Source organism: Podarcis vaucheri, assembly GCF_965113315.1.
Source record: "Podarcis vaucheri genome assembly, chromosome: 14".
Taxonomy (NCBI): domain Eukaryota; kingdom Metazoa; phylum Chordata; class Lepidosauria; order Squamata; family Lacertidae; genus Podarcis; species Podarcis vaucheri.
This window is the reverse complement of record NC_138752.1, coordinates 29,403,696-29,420,012: the sequence shown is the minus strand read 5'-3', so window position 1 is coordinate 29,420,012 and position 16,317 is coordinate 29,403,696. Positions and strand designations below refer to the sequence as shown.

General features: G+C 51.5%; 2 protein-coding genes across 5 annotated transcripts; one reads left to right on the top strand and one right to left on the bottom strand.

The window, feature by feature from the left end:
* The first annotated feature begins 3,135 nt into the window (after positions 1–3,135).
* On the top strand, positions 3,136–7,407 carry RCCD1 (RCC1 domain containing 1). Its single transcript, XM_082199290.1, has 8 exons — positions 3,136–3,335; positions 3,775–3,975; positions 4,098–4,251; positions 5,078–5,199; positions 5,932–6,036; positions 6,172–6,330; positions 6,763–6,792; positions 6,898–7,407. The coding sequence occupies exons 1-8, from the start codon at positions 3,161–3,163 to the stop codon at positions 7,038–7,040; spliced, it is 1,089 nt and encodes a 362-aa protein (XP_082055416.1). The 5' UTR covers positions 3,136–3,160; the 3' UTR covers positions 7,041–7,407.
* Positions 7,309–16,242, bottom strand: PRC1 (protein regulator of cytokinesis 1). Of its 4 annotated transcripts, none has more exons than XM_082199287.1 (14): positions 16,073–16,242; positions 15,744–15,876; positions 13,337–13,459; positions 13,016–13,249; positions 12,754–12,924; positions 12,499–12,648; positions 12,098–12,245; positions 11,860–11,996; positions 11,635–11,730; positions 11,373–11,519; positions 10,718–10,828; positions 9,801–9,899; positions 9,166–9,345; positions 7,309–8,482 (listed from the first exon to the last, which is right to left on the bottom strand). In XM_082199287.1, the coding sequence occupies exons 1-14, from the start codon at positions 16,081–16,083 to the stop codon at positions 8,405–8,407; spliced, it is 1,818 nt and encodes a 605-aa protein (XP_082055413.1). In that variant the 5' UTR covers positions 16,084–16,242; the 3' UTR covers positions 7,309–8,404. The 4 variants fall into 4 exon arrangements, with proteins under 4 accessions (XP_082055413.1, XP_082055412.1, XP_082055415.1 ...); XM_082199286.1 differs by having other exon boundaries at positions 9,166–9,408; positions 16,073–16,241; XM_082199289.1 differs by having other exon boundaries at positions 9,243–9,345; positions 16,073–16,241.
* Positions 16,243–16,317: the final 75 nt, after the last annotated feature.

Below are 16,317 nucleotides of genomic sequence, written 5' to 3'. Positions count from 1 at the left end.
CCACAAGGAAGAACAACCAAGCCCGTGTCCTATGGTGTTGCTAGGCCCAGGAACGAAGGCTGAAGCCCCCTCCCTCCTGCTTTACATTAAACTCTTGAAAGCAACCACTCACTTGCCATGTACTAATAGATGGCATACTTTTGAGGGTTTTAAACTCCCCCCCCCCAATTTTACTTTTAAAAGCCAAGCGGGGGTGGGATGGGGGCTTTGCAGCACATTCATAATTCAGGCCAGCTGCCTTTGCACTTTAAAACTGGGCCTGGAGCTGGTTCTAGGTGTCATGGCATGAACTGTCATTTGCAGGAAAGAGTAAGATACAGTGGAACCTCAGGTTGCAGACATAATCCGTGATAGAGGCACGTCCGCACCCCGCAGCGTTTGCATCCTGAAGCGCCGCGTCTGCACAGGCGCTGGCACGATTTGGCACTTCTGCGCATGCGCAAAGCGTGATTTAGCACTTTGCACGCACGAGTGGCAAAACCCAGAAGTAACCTATTTCGGTACTTCCAGGTTTCCCACGGTCCGCAACCTGAAAACCAATAACCTGAAGCGTCCGTAACATGAGGTATGACTGTACCACCTCATATCACCTCATGCGTTAGGGAAAGAAAGATTTTCGTTTCTAACCCTTGAGAGAGCCATGGACCAATTTGATGTGGGCACAACAGGGGTTGCTGTCAGGTTAAGTTTTTCAGGTGATCTGGAGGGTCTGCCATCCCACAGAGGTTCTTGAAACTGCAAAAGAATGAAGAATCCTTCAAACTCCTTTGCAAAGAAAGCCACAGAAGTGCTCCTGGTTCTCTCCACTAGCTGTTTTCTTCACTAGCAATACCATCAGTAGTAGCTGGGCAGAGGTACTTCAGCCCCTGGCCCCTCTCCTGCCAAAGCAGCGCCTTTTGCCAAACAGGGAAAGGGGACCTGGTTTCAGGCTTGCCCTGGTTTTCTGTGGTCCAGCTTCACCAGCTGCTTGGCAGTAGTAGGGGCATCATAATAGTTCCTCTCTGCTCCTGGTTTGAATTATTTAGGATATTCACTCCACAGCTTCATTCAAGGTAACACATGTAACACAAGCATCAAGCTGTTTCTCTGGTAAGGGGCAGGGAAGAAAAGCCTTGAGTGATTTTAAAAGCAGAGTTAATGTGCACTCTTAGGCTTGCCTACTGAGCAGGAAGCCCAGGGGGACATAACCCAGGTAATTATCGCTAGGACTGTAGCCGTATGTTGAGGAGTTCCTTCTACCACTGTCTTTCTCAGCTTCATTGTACTGGGGTGGGGGTGGGGAGGCAGTTACTGTGCTCCTGTGTGCCTGCTCTTGGGGCAACCTGGGTTGCTTGTAGCTTATGACAGATGTGAAGGAACAACCATTATTACCTTCTAAGAAGCACTATAAGTCCAGTACTGCCCTAGTTCACTGTCTCAGGCACCTACAGCTTTTTTATATTGAAACAAGATAAAAACACCATGATACTTTAGACCACATCTTAGTCTGTAGGCAGAACCAAAAAAATCACGCATACACTGTTTTGTGGCACCGCAATGGCGCAAAAACATGGTTAAAAAACACGGATCCTCAAGGATCCTTATGCTTTTTGCACTAGATCAGCCCGAAGTCACCATCAGATCAAATTATGGCCATGGGCACAGCATGCACCACAAAAAAACACGAATCCACGGCTTCCTGGCAACACAGGCCCAAAAATGTTTTGAAGCACGGATCCTCATGGATCCTCATGCTTTTTGCATTGGGCCACCCCTAACTCACCATCAAATCGCGCATCATAGCCAGGGGCACAGCCTGCACTGCAAAAATCATGAGTTGCACCACAAAAATCACAAAAAGGCACTCACCAGCACTGTTAGTGTCACTACTGGGACATTACTATTTGAGCAAAGAGACGAATGTCCGACTATATATTTTACTAAGATATGGTTCATCTTCAAGAAGAGATCAAAAACATGCCAAAGTATTAAAGAGGAGAAAAAATATGAAACTGCTTACATACTGTCAACTAATATCCAGATTCAGCAAAGACTGTATGGCAGACAGTTAAATCAGAGAAAGGACAGAACTTGAGTCCATCATAACAGAGATCTACCTTTGGGTAAAATTTATAAACTACTGTATTTTTCTCTCCATAAGACAACACTTTTCCTCCTAAAAAGTAAGGGGAAATGTCTCTGCGTCTTATGGAGTGAATGCGTGGCCCCTGGAGCCGAATTGCCCATCTTCCAGCGTCATAACTTTTATACGCCTGTTGTCTTTGTCCATGGAGTTTTCTTGGCAGGGATACTGGAGTGGCTTGCCGGTTCCCTCTCCAGGTAGATCACGTTTAGTCAAAACTCTCCACTATGACCTGTCCATCTTGGGTGGCCCTGCATGGCATAATTCATAGTTTCTTTGAGTTGTTCAAACCCCTTTGCCACGACAAGGCAGTGATCCATGAAGGAGAGTGGTGACCTAACTATGGCTTACTGTGAAGGAAACTGCAAGGACTGGTACCACTTGTTTTTGGGCCACGGTATGGCCAGGAAGCCGTGGGTCCGAGTTTTTTGTAGTGCAGGCTGTGCCCGTGGGCATGATGTGTAATTTGATGGTGTGTTTGGGGTGACCCAATGCAAAAAGCGTGAGGATCCATGAGGATCTGTGCTTCAGAACCATGTTTTTGGGCCACGGTATGGCCAGGAAGCCATGGATCTGTGATTTTTGTGGTGCATGCTGTGCCCATGGCCATGATGTTTGATCTGATGGTGGCTTCAGGCTGATCTAGTGCAAAATTCATGAGGATCCGTGTTTTGTTAACCATGTTTTTGCGCCATAGTGGCCCCACGAAACAGTGGGTGCGTGATTTTTTTGGTTCTGCCTACAGACATGGTCTACAGTATCATGGTGGTTTTATTTAATTTGAATGAAAAAAATCATATGAATTCATGAGGATACGTTAAAAATCATCTGGATCCGCCTTTTACTCAGTCCCGGCACTAGCCATCAACTTTGAGCGGAAAGAGCAAGTTGTTTTCGGGTGTGGGGGGGAGGGTAGCGGGACACCGGGGCGGCCCAAGGCAGCCTCCGCCAGAGCCAGAGAAAGGGTGGAAACTGCCGACTGAGGCGCCTCTTGTACTCGACCCGCCGCAAGAGGCGCTCGCCTTCCGGGCGGCGGAGATGGCGGAGGGAGCTCGGGGAGGCGGCGGCGGCGGCTGGTTCCAGTTCGGCTTCTGCTTCGGGAAGGCGACGGAGGCCGGGCTGGAAGTGGCACCGCTGCTGGTCGGGGGCGAGGCCGGGCCAGTGCGCTGCGTGAGGCCGAGCTGGAGCTTCTCCGGGATCGTCCGCGCCGGCGGTGAGAGGCACCCACTAGAGTCCCGGGGCCATGCGGGGTTCATGCTTCCCCACCCCTTTTAATTAGGCTGAGCAGGAGCGGGGAACCGCGCGCTCCAAGACACATGGAAGGGACAGACTAAGGGGTCCCGGCCGTGGGGGAGATGCTGCTCAGCATCCCCCATCAGCACCCCCAAACTCCTCCCCTGCCTGCTGGGGCTGCGGGAGATGCAACGACGCCAGGCAGGTCACAGAAGCCCCATCCCGTCGATAGAGGAGAGCGGGAGGTTTCTCCATGAGCCTTGATGGTGGCCCCAAGCCGCCTTTCTGGTGGTGGCGGCGGCGCGGGGGGGGTTCCTCCTATTCTGTGGCCCCGATATTCTTTCTTTGCCTCCTGCTCCGCTTGGACTGAGAGCTCCAATCCGCCCCCCTCGCCCCGTCTTGCCTTCTGCCTCCCGCAGGGTCCCCCCCGGTGCTGTTGCAAGGCGCGGTGGGCGCGGCGCTGCCGGAGGACTGCCGGGATGTGCTGCCGTCGGAGACGCACGTGCTGGTGCTGCGGGAGGCGGCGGTGGAGAGCTGGCCGGTGGAGGGTTCGGCCCTGGTCCTGGAAGGAGAGCCGGCGTGGAGGTGCGAGATCCTCCCCGAGGAAGCAGCGACCGTAGGTAGGTAGGTAGGCAGGTAGGTGTGCTGGCAGAAGCGCGGTCCTGAAAGAAGAGGAAGCTGTTGCTGCACCCCAAGATGAGCCATCCCTTCTGCCCCTAACCCTCTTTCTCTTCTGCCCCAGAGCTGCCCCTGGTGCCTGGCGGGTACGTGGCCCCTCGGCCCCCTTTCTTCACCCCTCTGCCCTCCACCTTGCAGGCTCGCAAGCTGGCCCTGGGCTACGAGCATGCGGTGCTGCTCAACACAGAGGGGGCCCTCTTCTCATGGGGAGGCGGCAGGTGAGTCTGGGGCAGGTGAGGACTAGCGTTGCCCTCCTAGCAGGGCTATGGTTAAAACTAGCAACCGACCTCCCGCAGGAGGCAGTGATGGCTGGCAGCTTTAGAGGAGGGTTGGGCAACTTCATGGAGGCAGTGGCGTAGCGTGGGGGGTGCAGGGGGGCCGGCCGCACCAGGCGCAACATCTGCGGGGGGCGCGCTCGCACTCGCAGCTCTCTGCCCCTACCTGGCTCACTCACTCTCTCTCACTGCAGTGCTGGCTGTGCGAATCCGATCCGAGCCGCTGGGTCGCCGCCCACTGTGGAGGGGGTGGGTGCCAGGCGTGCGGTGCGGAGAGAGAGCGAGGGACTATCTGGGGGAGGGACAGTGCAGTGGCCGCCCAGCGCAGCGCTGAGCGCGGGAGAGAACCACACCACACCAGACCAGACCAGGCAGCAGCAAGAAGAAGCTGGCAGCGGCGGCAGGTTAGGGGTTAGGGGGCGCAAATTACTTGCCTTGCCCCGGGTGCTGACAACCCACGCTACGCTGCTGCATGGAGGAGAAAGCTCACAATGACTACTAGCCATGATGGCAAGCTCTGCCTCCATAGTTACTGGAAGCCAGTAGAGGAAGGGAGAGGTGCTCTTAGGCTCAGATCCTGCTTGTGGGTTTCCACAGGCATCTGGTTGGCCAATATGAGAACAGGATGTTGGACTAGAATGGTCATTGGCCAGATCAGGCAGATCTCTTCTTAGGTTCTTACCTAGTGCCAGGTGGGCTTCTGCATTGGGGGAGGGGGAGGGGAAGCATGGTGGCTCCTCCTCCTCCTCCTCCTGTCTTTTCTTCCCAGGCACGGGCAGTTGGGCCATGGGGAGCTGGAGAGCAGGACAGAGCCCCAGCTGGTGGAAGCCTTGTACGGGGTGCCCCTGGTGGATGTGGCGGCTGGAGGATGGCATTCAGCTGGCATTAGTGGTAAGGGGGCAGGAGGGCATGGTCTGTAGTGGCCCATCTTAAGCTATGACTAGCTAGGGATTCCAGCACCCCAAAATAGACTTGCTGTGTGTTGCTTTTGTGTGTTGCTTTTTTACATTGACATTTTGTGTGTTTGTGTGTTGCTTTTTTACATTGGTAATAACAATAGCAACAAAAATATCAACAGAATTGTTGATGCCAACCTCTTGAGGCTTGTTGATGTGGTGTCAGGGGTTAACTGGGCTCCTGCTCCTTGAACAGAGGCAGGGACCCTGTGGCTGTCCACATATTTTTGTTGGACCTCCTCCCTCAATGGCTAGGGCTGACTTAAGACCATCAATCAGCCACTGCCGCTGCTTAAATTGTTCATGGGGGTTTTGAGAGATGCATCTCCTACAGAAGTGAAGTTCCCTTTTCTTCACAGCTGTTAAAGATACTGCTAACAGTTACCTCCTTTGCCCTTATTTACTTTTTCTGTCTTAATCTTTCTTAAAGTTATAAACCCAAAAATATAAAGATGGGGGTGAGGCTTCTGCTACAGCCCTTCCCATTCCCATCGCTTTCAAATGATAAACTCCCCTCTGCATGGGAAGCCAAATCCCTCATAGGGCCAGAACCAGCTTTCACTGGAGAATACATTTTGCCAGCCCTATGAGGCCTCTTCCTTGGGGAAAAAGGCCACGTTGGTCCTGGACAGAGCTCCTAGCTGCTCTCTTTCTCACTCTCTGCCAGAAGCAGGTGATTTGTACGTCTGGGGCTGGAACGAGACGGGACAACTGGCCCTACCTTCCAAATCTGTGGCTGAGAGTAGAGCCACCACGGCAGAGGTGAAGAGAGGTGAGGCCACTTCTGGGACAGAGCTAAATGCTCTGTTGGCAAACTTGGCCCAGGGCAAACATACACTACACCCCACAGCTGTTGCTGGGGTATGAGTTGACTTTGGCAGTTTTATTTATACTGGGTTGTTTCTAGGGAACACGGAGTTGAGCTTGGCAGAGCAGGAGGCAGCACAAGGACCCTGCAAGGCTGCATTCATTTCGATCCAAGCCTTCCCTGCTTTGCTGGATATGCCAGATGGGGCAGATGTCTGTAAGATCAGCTGTGGTTCACGACACACCGCTGCTGTGACATGTAAGAGGACGCTGGGTTTGTCTTTCAGTGAGGGGAGCACAGGGACAGCAGGATGAAGGCTTCACTGCCCAGTACCTGAAAAATATCCTGGGGCTGTTGCTGTCCGCCTGAGCCTCATTTGTGGAAGGGGAAACATCCAAGAGTGAAGGACAAACAAGCGTAAAATGTGTGTGATGTCTAACACAGTTTATGTGTAAGGATGCCCAGCAGCCCTCCAAAAATGCTTACTGTCAAAATTGCTGCACATGGAGTTCCTAAACAGCGCAAGCTCTTTGGGTTTTGCATAGTTGGGAAATCACAACATAGCGTAAAAGGGTCCTGAAGGTTTCTCCTTTTCCATTGTTTCTTGGATCTGCCCCATTCCCCCAAAGAGGTGCTCAACTGTTATCCTTCAACAACCTCAGTTAAACGCAGGTCATTCTTGTATTTCAGGTACAGGAGAGCTCTACACCTGGGGCTGGGGTAAGTAAGCTGGGGGGTGGATTACAGCTGCCCTTAGGGTTAGTACTCCGTCTTCTCTTCCTGATCCAAGGGCAAACTGGTGCCAATAGTTCTTCTTGGTTGCAGGTAAATATGGCCAACTGGGGCATGGGCAGACAGCCAGCTCTGATGAGGCAAAGAGGGTGTCCTGCTTTGTGGACTGGGGTCTACGTGTAGTAGACGTGGTATGTGGACCATGGACTACCTATGTACATGCTGTGGCCCGATAACAGCTGAGATGGAGGGCAAGAATCCAGAAACCTTTGGGAAGACAGCATGGACAGGACCTACTCCTACTGCTGCTCCAGTCCAATGCTCTACTGTCTGAGTAGAGGCTCAATGCGACTTTATCCAAGTCCCAGATCAGGTGTAGTGGCTTCATCTAATCCTCCCTCCACCTGCCTTCCAGTAACAGCTACTTCAATGGACAACACAAGGGCATCTTTAGAAAAAAGAGGGAGCTGTTTTAGCACCTCCAAGAACACAACAGAGGCAGAGTTATACAGAGCATATTTTATGTAGCGCTAAATTGCCATGATGGACAAAACAGATGTTGGAACAGTCATTTTGTGAATAAAGCTATTGCTGCCACTGTCATCCTTACTAGCCTGCAACACAGTCATGGTTCTTCGGGCAAGAAGCCAGATGCCAGGCAGCAGGACATTGCGGTAGAAGTGGAGTAGAGTTAGACTGCTCTCCTCAGCTAAGAGCCCTCATCAGAACAATACAATTGATTAGTCATTATACAGAACAGCAGATAAACAAGATGTGAACATACTGTCGTACAAATAAATAATAAAAGGACACTGTAGTGAAAACAAGGTGCAAATCTAGCCACGATGACGGGGAGGATGGGGGTGGTTGGCAGAAGCCTCTCCTCCTCCTTCCCCATCCCCAAGAGGAAGGCAGGACTAGCCCAGCTCAAAGGCAGCAGCAAGAAGTCAGCCCTGTCCCATTTGTCATAACTAAACGTGAGCTGTGCTTCTCTCCAGTGGAACAAGACCTCTGGAGCAAGCATGGGGACGCGTCCTAAAAAGCCCCAGGACTTGATCACTTTTTCCTACTGCAAGCAAGTTTAGGGGCTGCTTGCTTTCCCTCCCCACTTCTGTTGCAACTACTCCCTCCCCCAAAAGCAACCGCATAAGCACCAAGGAGGGCAGTAAAGATTCTGCCCGCATAAACAGGATGGAGGGAGTGCTGCCACTGTGGGCTCTCTCACACCCTTTGCCTAGCAGAGGGCAGGAGCCAACGTTCCAGAGGCTTGCAAGAGTATAGGTTGGGGTGGGCCAGGATCCCTCTTCCCTTGCTGCTGGAACCCTAGACTAGACACCAAGTTGTGCACTAGAGTAGGCTTACTTATAAGAAACCCTTTGCAACATTTACATTTTATTCTTTTTAATATACAAAAAAAATTGTTTAAAAAAATCAGTGTGGTAAAAACAAGGAACAAATAGTTAAAAGTGGCCCTGCCTCCATTGCCACGGGCAAGAGGGCCAAGCAGGGAGGCACACGGCTTTGCCTAACCCCAGGAGGGAAGTCCAGTGGTGCCAGCTCCTTTGGCTACCTTCCTTTGCCGCTGTGTACAAGCTCCCCGTCAGCTCTCAGCATTGGAAACCGTGGAGTTAAGGATGCGGGATTTGAAGTCAGATCTGGAAGCCTTTGAAAGTTCTTGCTGTGAAAAGATAAATTCTACGTGATGTAACTGAGCAAGCTGGATCAAAGAGCAGTGGAGACCCTCTTGTGAGTGTGGAAGTCCCAGCCCAGGGCAGAAGGGAAGGTGTACCAACACCACACAACCCACCTTCCCACTGACACCAAGCTCCGTGCAGGTATATTGCAGGCAAACACATGCAAGGGGAATAAAGAGGTGCTTAACCCCATTCCAAATGTCCCCCCTCCCAGTGTCCAGGTACATTCTTTCCCTCCCCACTGCTCTATGCTTGTTCACACCCCTCCCCAAAGCTGCTTTCCATTCCATAAAACACATACATGGGGCTAGGGCTTTATTACATAGGCTCACATGCAACCTGAGTTTATCCATAAAGTGCCACCGCAAGCCAGGTGTGGGGCCAGGTGCCGTCCATGTTTGAGACCAACCAGGCAGAGGAGAGTGGACAGCTGGCTCGTTGCATTAGGAGGTTGGCTCAGCTAGGGAGGGGGTGCTCTTGGGAAGGAAAATGTGAAATGATTACCGTTGTACTGCATGCTTCATTACAGTTCAAGGGTGGCTCACAGCATCCTGGGTGGCCTGTGGCTCCCCAAGGGAATGAGTGGGGCAGGCAAGGGCAGTTGGCAGCCCAGTTGCTGAGAGTGGTGGCTGTCAGGTTAGAGGCGTTGAGAGAAGAGGGAAATTACCGCAAACTCGGAATAGGTGCTGGCAACAGAGTTAATGCTGCAGGTGCTCTGGGCAGGGGCTGCAGGGATGCACCCACCGCTCAGAACTGTTCTGTTGAGCTGAGCGACGTTCTCCTTGTTGTGCTCCATGGGTCCTGGGCGAGGGGACTTGGGGGCCATGCGGCTGGGAGTCCGGAGAGGCTGCGGAGGCAGAGGGGAGCAGCACTGGAGGTTAGAGCTTTTGACAACAAGCTTCCTGGAGCCCTGCAGAGAAGCAACACAGAAAAGGTTACTGAGCAACCAAGAACCAGTAAGCCACAGGGGTGGGTGGGGGACAACACAGAACAACATTCTACGAGGGCACTGCATTCTTCTGACTTGGCATAAAAGTGGCCTCTTTTCTACTTGCAGTACCCGTTGCTTAAGATGGTTGGGAGGAAGAAATGTATGCTGACTAAATAATGTGTTACAAAGCAAGTAATAAACATTAACACTTTTTTAAAAATAAAAATTTTCTTGCACTTCAGTAAACCATGAGGTTGCCCCAGCCCTTGCTGATAATTTCCCTCTTGGGTCCATGCGTAGCTATAAAGATTTGCACCCAGGACTGAATGTTGGAAACAGGAAGAATTTAGATACCAGCAGCTTCTGCTTACTTTTCCTCCAGAGAGTGCTGGGTGGGGTGTTGGGGAGTGGAACAGAGAGCCCCCAAATGCTGAACGGATGGTGCTGTTCGGGGTAGCTGTGGTGTTAAGCTGCAAGAAAAAGCCATGAGTTAACACAAGTGCGCTCTCCCTAACTCCAGGTGGCAAAAGCACTTTTTTTCCACCCCAAGCGCCTAGCAATAAAACATCTCTTCACAGTGGAGGTGCAGTTCCCCCCCTTTTTTTACACCATCTCCAACCCTATCAAATATCGGAAGGGTGTGTGGATACATATTAAGAGCAAGCAGAACTGTGTATAATGCTCTGGATGTGGCTGCACCATAGGATTTGGTTTTTTTATATAAACGAAAACATTGTGCAAAAGGTCAGGATTAATAAAGGGTTATAGCTATGCTATTTACTATTACATCATCTCCTGAGGAGTATACCTTGCTAGACTATCAATCAGTAAATATACTGTAGTTTTGCAGAAATTTATTAGGTTTGCCTCCTTTCCTCTTGTGTGAGCTTTGTGATTCACACATCTTTGCTTTTTCTCTCAGCTATTCCTGGAATTTGCGTTTCCACTCAGTATTTTGCAAAAACAGGTTCTTACAGCCACTGTGAGGGATTCTCAATTCTCTTTGGCTCCTTGGGCATTTTTTCCTCGGTCAATGAAAATCATTTGGTTTTATTGCACTAATGTTTACATTTCCAGCATTTTTATTTCATTGCTAATTTGTACACCACTTTTCTACATTACTGTGCAATCAAAATGCTCAACAAAAGCCACACTGCCATCCCATAACTATTTCAAGAATAACCAAAAAAAACACTGAAATTCATAATTCATTGCACATGTGGTCCTAGGGAATGAACAAACAAACAAAGTGCCCCTTCTGCATGAAGCATCACATGGCAACACGGACCTTCCGCACTTTGCTGGGTGTGATGAAGCCCAAGCCCCGTCTCTTGTTGGGGGTCCGTGGGGTGCTGCCATACATCATCTCCTCCTCAATTTGGCGGGACTTCTTGAGTTGCTGGAAGAAAAAGGAATTGGGTGATTGGTATCCACAGAAGCCCCAGAAGGGGATGGCAAGCAAGTGAGTTAGATTAGCCACAAAAAGGGAAGGCAGCAAGAAGTCCTTCATGTCTGGCTACAAGACTGGTGGGACTGAAGTCCTCTGCAGGCATCTTCTCTTCAGCCTACCTACCCACTGCCAGAGGGGTACTGATGACTCCTGCTCAGGTTGCCCAAGATAGCCCAGCAGCTAATTTTAAGCTTCAAATTACTGGGGGGTTCTCACAGCAGCATGTGTCAGCTTTGGGACCATTGCTCCAAAATATATCTCCCTCTCCCCTGTACTTCAGACGCACAAAGCAAGGCCTCAAACACCCAGTGCGGATGGTTCAGCTCATTTCCATCCTTTGGAGACCTTGGCCAAGCCGCCTGTGATTTCAGTCACCAGCCAGAGAAGAGAAAAAGGAGTCTGTTTTTCAGACTAAAGCAAGGAGGACAAAGGGGTCCTTGTTAAGTGACGCGGAGATGGAAGCTGCTTGAGGGCTCTCAGCTTGTTCACTCACTCGCTCCTGCTTTTCCTTCTCCTTCTCCATGTGGTGGAGCTGCCATTGCTCTGCCACATACTCCATGAAGTGCTGCCCATTCACCAGGAAGGCCTGCTCCTGCTCCTGCTCCCAGAGCTCCACACGCCCCTTTAGCTCCTCCTCCAGCTGCAACGAGAGACAACTGGCTTCAGCTAAGCTACACAACCAGGGTGCAAAGCAAACAGCAGGCTGGTTGGGCCTACTGCCTCAGTCCCTCCCAAGGGCAGAAAGGGCCACATGCCTTTGGAAGAGTCTTCTGAAGTTTCGCTCGCAGCTTCTCCTCTTTCAGAAGGTTACCCCCTCGGTTGGTGAAGCGGCTGGGGTCCGTCGCCTTCCTCTGAAAAGGGAGAAGTTGGGAAATGGGCAGGCCTCTTGTGCTTGGGAAGCCACCCTAGGCTGGCCCTCAGTGGCTTCCCACCTGGCCCAGCACCAGACATCTGGCCACCTGTGTGGCTTCCGGCTGTACCTCAAGCTCCTGGAAGAGGCGCCAGTTCTTCTCCCACTTGTGGATGGATTCAAACAGCTCTTGATGCCTTTCGTAGCACTGCTTTAACCGGGAAACTTCCTCTTCATGCTGCTGCAGCAGCTCTTCAGTGAAGTCATCTGGGAAGGAGAAGGGAAAAACAGGATGCCCAGTAGGAAGAGGCCACAGTCAATCAATCTATACCCAGCAGCAACAGCTGGGGAAGGGTCTACTTGCTCACCTTCATAGTAGGGGTAGAAGGCTCGCCTCTGCTCATCCCCATAAAAACACTTGTCCCAGTAGTCTGCCAGTTCAGCCCGGGTGGCCTCCACCACATTTCTGATGTTCTGAAACTTCAGCTCTTGCAAACGATCCACTTCCAGTTTCAGCTAAATGGGGAAGAGCAAAAGGTCAACACGCGCCCTGATGGCACTGACCCCCTCTCCCCTCCTGCGTGCACCACAGAACATGAGGGGGGCTCTCATTGTGCACTGGGATTCGGAGCAGGCAGAGGAAGGTTTGAAACAGCTCCCCTTTGATCCTGAGCGCAACTGCCCAGCACAAAGCACCCCTTCTCCCTGTTGGCTTGGCACAGGAACCACTGCTGCTGGTCCGAGGCCTCAGGCCTTTAGTATTCCTTACAGCATCCATGATGGCGGCTTTGGCTCCCACCATGTAGGGGGCAAAGGCTTCCCTTTCCTCCGCAGGCACCTGCAGCCGCTCCCACAGCACCCGAATCCTGGAACGCAGCTCTTGGCACAAGGCTTCCTTCTGAGCTCTCCTGCTCTCGAGCTAGGGACAGAAAGACCAGCCTTAGCCAAACTAAAGGCAGCAGAAGAGATGGGATGTCACAGGCAAGGCCCCCCCAGATCCTTCCCCCAGACCCCACCCTCTGACCTGCTGCAAGAGATCCTTCAGGGCAGCAATGTTGTCCTCCGAGAGACAGAAGGCGTCCTCCTCCTCACACACGACATCTCGCTCAAAGCTGGTGTCAGGGGTGTGCTCCAGCTCCTCCATGCACAGGATGATCTGCCTCTTGGTGTCAAGGAACTCCTTCTGCCGGCGCTCCTGGAGGAGCAGGATAAAGCAGGACATTACCCATCAAGCCCCAACCTCAGCCTCCCCCCCCTTCGCTCATGCACACACCAAGTGTGCCCACCTTTTCAGTTGCTAGTCCTGCCAAGTGGCGCCGGAAGTGGTCCAGCTCTGCCAAACTGGGCACAGCCTCACTGTCAATGTCATAGGGAGCTGTGCAAAGCAGGTCACACATCTCCCGGTCTCGCTCCTGCAGCACCTTCAGCTCCTGCTTTCTCTCCCGCTTTTGCTTCAGCATTACTTCCACACGGGTGCGCAGGTCCTTCTCTAGCTGCAGGATGGTGGTCTCCTCGTCCTCCTGTGATAAAAACAGTCCTCCTGAGCTCAGCAGGACCACCCTGTAAGAGACAGCGTCTGAGCCACATTCGCCAGCCCACAGTCTCACCTCGAAAGGAGCCAATTGTAGCTCCTTGCAGAGGATCACCAATTCCTTGCGACACACTGCAATGCTCTTCAGGAGACGCTCTTTGAGGTTCTCCTCCTCCGCAATCATCATGTCCAGCAAGCCCTGGTGGCACAAGAGCAAGCAGCATTGAACCCAGAGCAAGCAAGGACACTACAGCAGCTGCAGAGCCCAGTCAATTTAATCTAGGAAACCCCCTCCCCTGGTGCTTGCAGCTCCACATCAGTAGAGCATGTCAGAGGCCCCCGCTGATCATTCCCAAGAAAGCCCTGGACATGTGGGCTTGCTTTTTGTGATGATCATGCACAAGTCCTTCACCAAAGAGAACCTGTTAGGACAGGGGCCAAAAATAAAATTGCCTGTATTGTAACATCTTCATACAAATGTGGTACAGCTGAACTTGGACTGTGAGGTTGTTTTGGTTCCTGCATCTTAGAAAAACTGTAGAGAAAAGGGCAACCAAAATGATCAAGGTGCTAAAGCAACTCCCTTGTGAGGATAGGTTACAGCATTTTGAAAAAAGGTGATAACGGGAGGCATGATATTGTTATAAGAATTTTAAGGTCTTAGAGATATATGTTCATAAATGCACCAAGTAAACACATATATAAACATATAAACCACATGTCTGAAGCAGCACAGGAAGACTGTCCTTAAACCATTTTGACTCCCAACCTGACCAAGTGTTTCTCTGCAAGGAGGAAGGAAGTGAAAAAACCTTCCCATTGTCTCAGGAATTAAGTAATTACCATCTCAAAGGAATGGCCAGACTACCAGGAAAGGCAGATAAGGCATTGTCAGATAACCTGGTAGAACAGCATTCAAATTTCTGTTGTAGACCGCCTTTTCTGTGATTTAGGTATGATGTATGAAGGGATGGTTTTGAGCTCCAGGGCAGGGAATTTCAAAATGGCTATACAAGGCCTTGCGCGCCATTGTTCGGGGTCCTCCTCCTCTCTCCTGCTTGTGAGGGGAGCACCCTGCTGCAACAGCTTTAATAAAGATCAGGCTTACTAGCTGCTTTGCTTCTCAATATTCTCTGGTTGGCCTTTTATTTTCTCCTACCAATGAAGAACCTACAAAGGACTCTATAAGGGCTCTTGTGTACCCCATAAAGGAATAAGGGCAGATTTTGTTTACAATATAGTAGTAGGAAATTACACATGGTGTGGAGAAAGCAGACAGTGATAACCAAACAGGTCATCCAATGAAGCTGAATGTAGGGAGATTCAAGACAAACAGAAGGAAAATTGTTCATGCAGCACACAGTTGAACTGCGGAATTTGCTCCCACAGGAGGCAGTGAGGCTACTATAGGATGAGAAGGGCCACAGTTCTGGTAGAACACCTGCTTTACATTCAGGTGTTCAATCTTTGGTATCTCCAGGTAGGGCTGGAAAATCTGAAGAGTTGTTGCCAATGAATAATACTGAGCTAGATGGACCAAAGTACTAAGGCACTTTCCTGTGTTCTGTTGCATGACAAGATGGGCTTTTGGTCTAATCCAGTCACAGAACTCATCTTACAGGTCTTGACCTTGAACCGTGAGGCCAGGTGAGCTTCCTCTATTCTCTGTTCCCCCCACCCAGACTGCTTAATGATTTTTCCACCTTCTGTAGCAATTGTAATGCTCTATTGTCAGATGCTGTATGATTTTATTCCACGGTTTATTCTGCTCTGAGATGAAGGGTGGTATATAAATCAAACTACAAACAAACAAACAAACAGATTGATAGCAATACAACAAAATACGAAGAACACAAACAAATGAAACAAGCAATTAAATTATGGTTAAAAATCGATATGAACAGTTAAAGCAGACATGCCACAGTGACCTGAATGAAGAGCCTCTGACCAGTTTGCGAGCCCCTGCTCCAGAACAGCATTTTCCATTTTCAGTCTCCAGATATTTTTGGACCTACAGCTGCCATTAGCCTCTCTGACCACTAGCTAAGCTAATTGGGGAGAGTGGAAGTTGTAGCCCAGAAGCACCTGGTTGAACAGTGCAATGGGGAACAGGGATGGTGTGTCTCATTTAGTCACTTGAGGCAAAATGGAAAATGCCACCCTGCCCTGCTGCCTCCAGCTGCAGTGCCCCGCCTTGCCACCCTGGGGGCTATGAGGCAGCCTCACCCTGCCTAATATCTATGCCAGCCCTGGTAGGAAAGGACCATGTCAGCTCAGTGACAGTGCACCTGCTTTTGTATGCAGAAAGTCCAACCCCCAGGTCAGGCTGCGAGAAGACCCTGTCTGAAACCCCAGCATTGGCTGCCAGTCAGAGCAGCCAATGCGGGGGGAGATGGGCCACTGCTCTGAGTCAGCATAAGGCATCCCATGGCTTCGCCCTTGCTCAGCTGGCAGAGTTGGCAGGATCTCTCGGCCCTGCTCACCTTGACGTGCTTCTTCACCACTTCGGTGCGCTGCAGGCGCTGGTCCTCGGGGATGCCGATTTCCTCCCAGATGTCGCGCAGCTGGAACAGCGCCTGGTTCAGGCAGGCCACCGACTCGCTGGCCAAAACCTCGCTGCGAGAGAGGGAAGGTAGTCCGTCAGGGGCGGAAAAGGAACCCTCCCCATGACCGACCAGCCACCTGGGAAGAGAGCGACGCTCCGGGGCAGAGGCCGCTCCTGGCTCGCAGCGAGGCGACTGCGGAGTTACACCGGACGGGCAGCCGCCTGCGAACCAGAGAGTGCCCCCTACTTCGTCCTTCAAATGCCCACCTCTTCCTCATGGCCGCGGGTATCCGCCAAGGCCAGCCAGCCCACTTCTCTCCCTCTTGCTCTCTAGCTCGCTGCCACCGCCGCTGCTTATTCGGCTCCGCGTCGCGCAACTCCGCTAGCCGTTGCGCCTCCGCCTAGAATTCAAACTCTACCCCGCCGCCCCCTGATTGGCTTCCGTATAAGGCGCCGCCACGCCCCCAACTGCCAGACGGACGACACCTCCCTGGCGTTTATTCCGTCAGAGC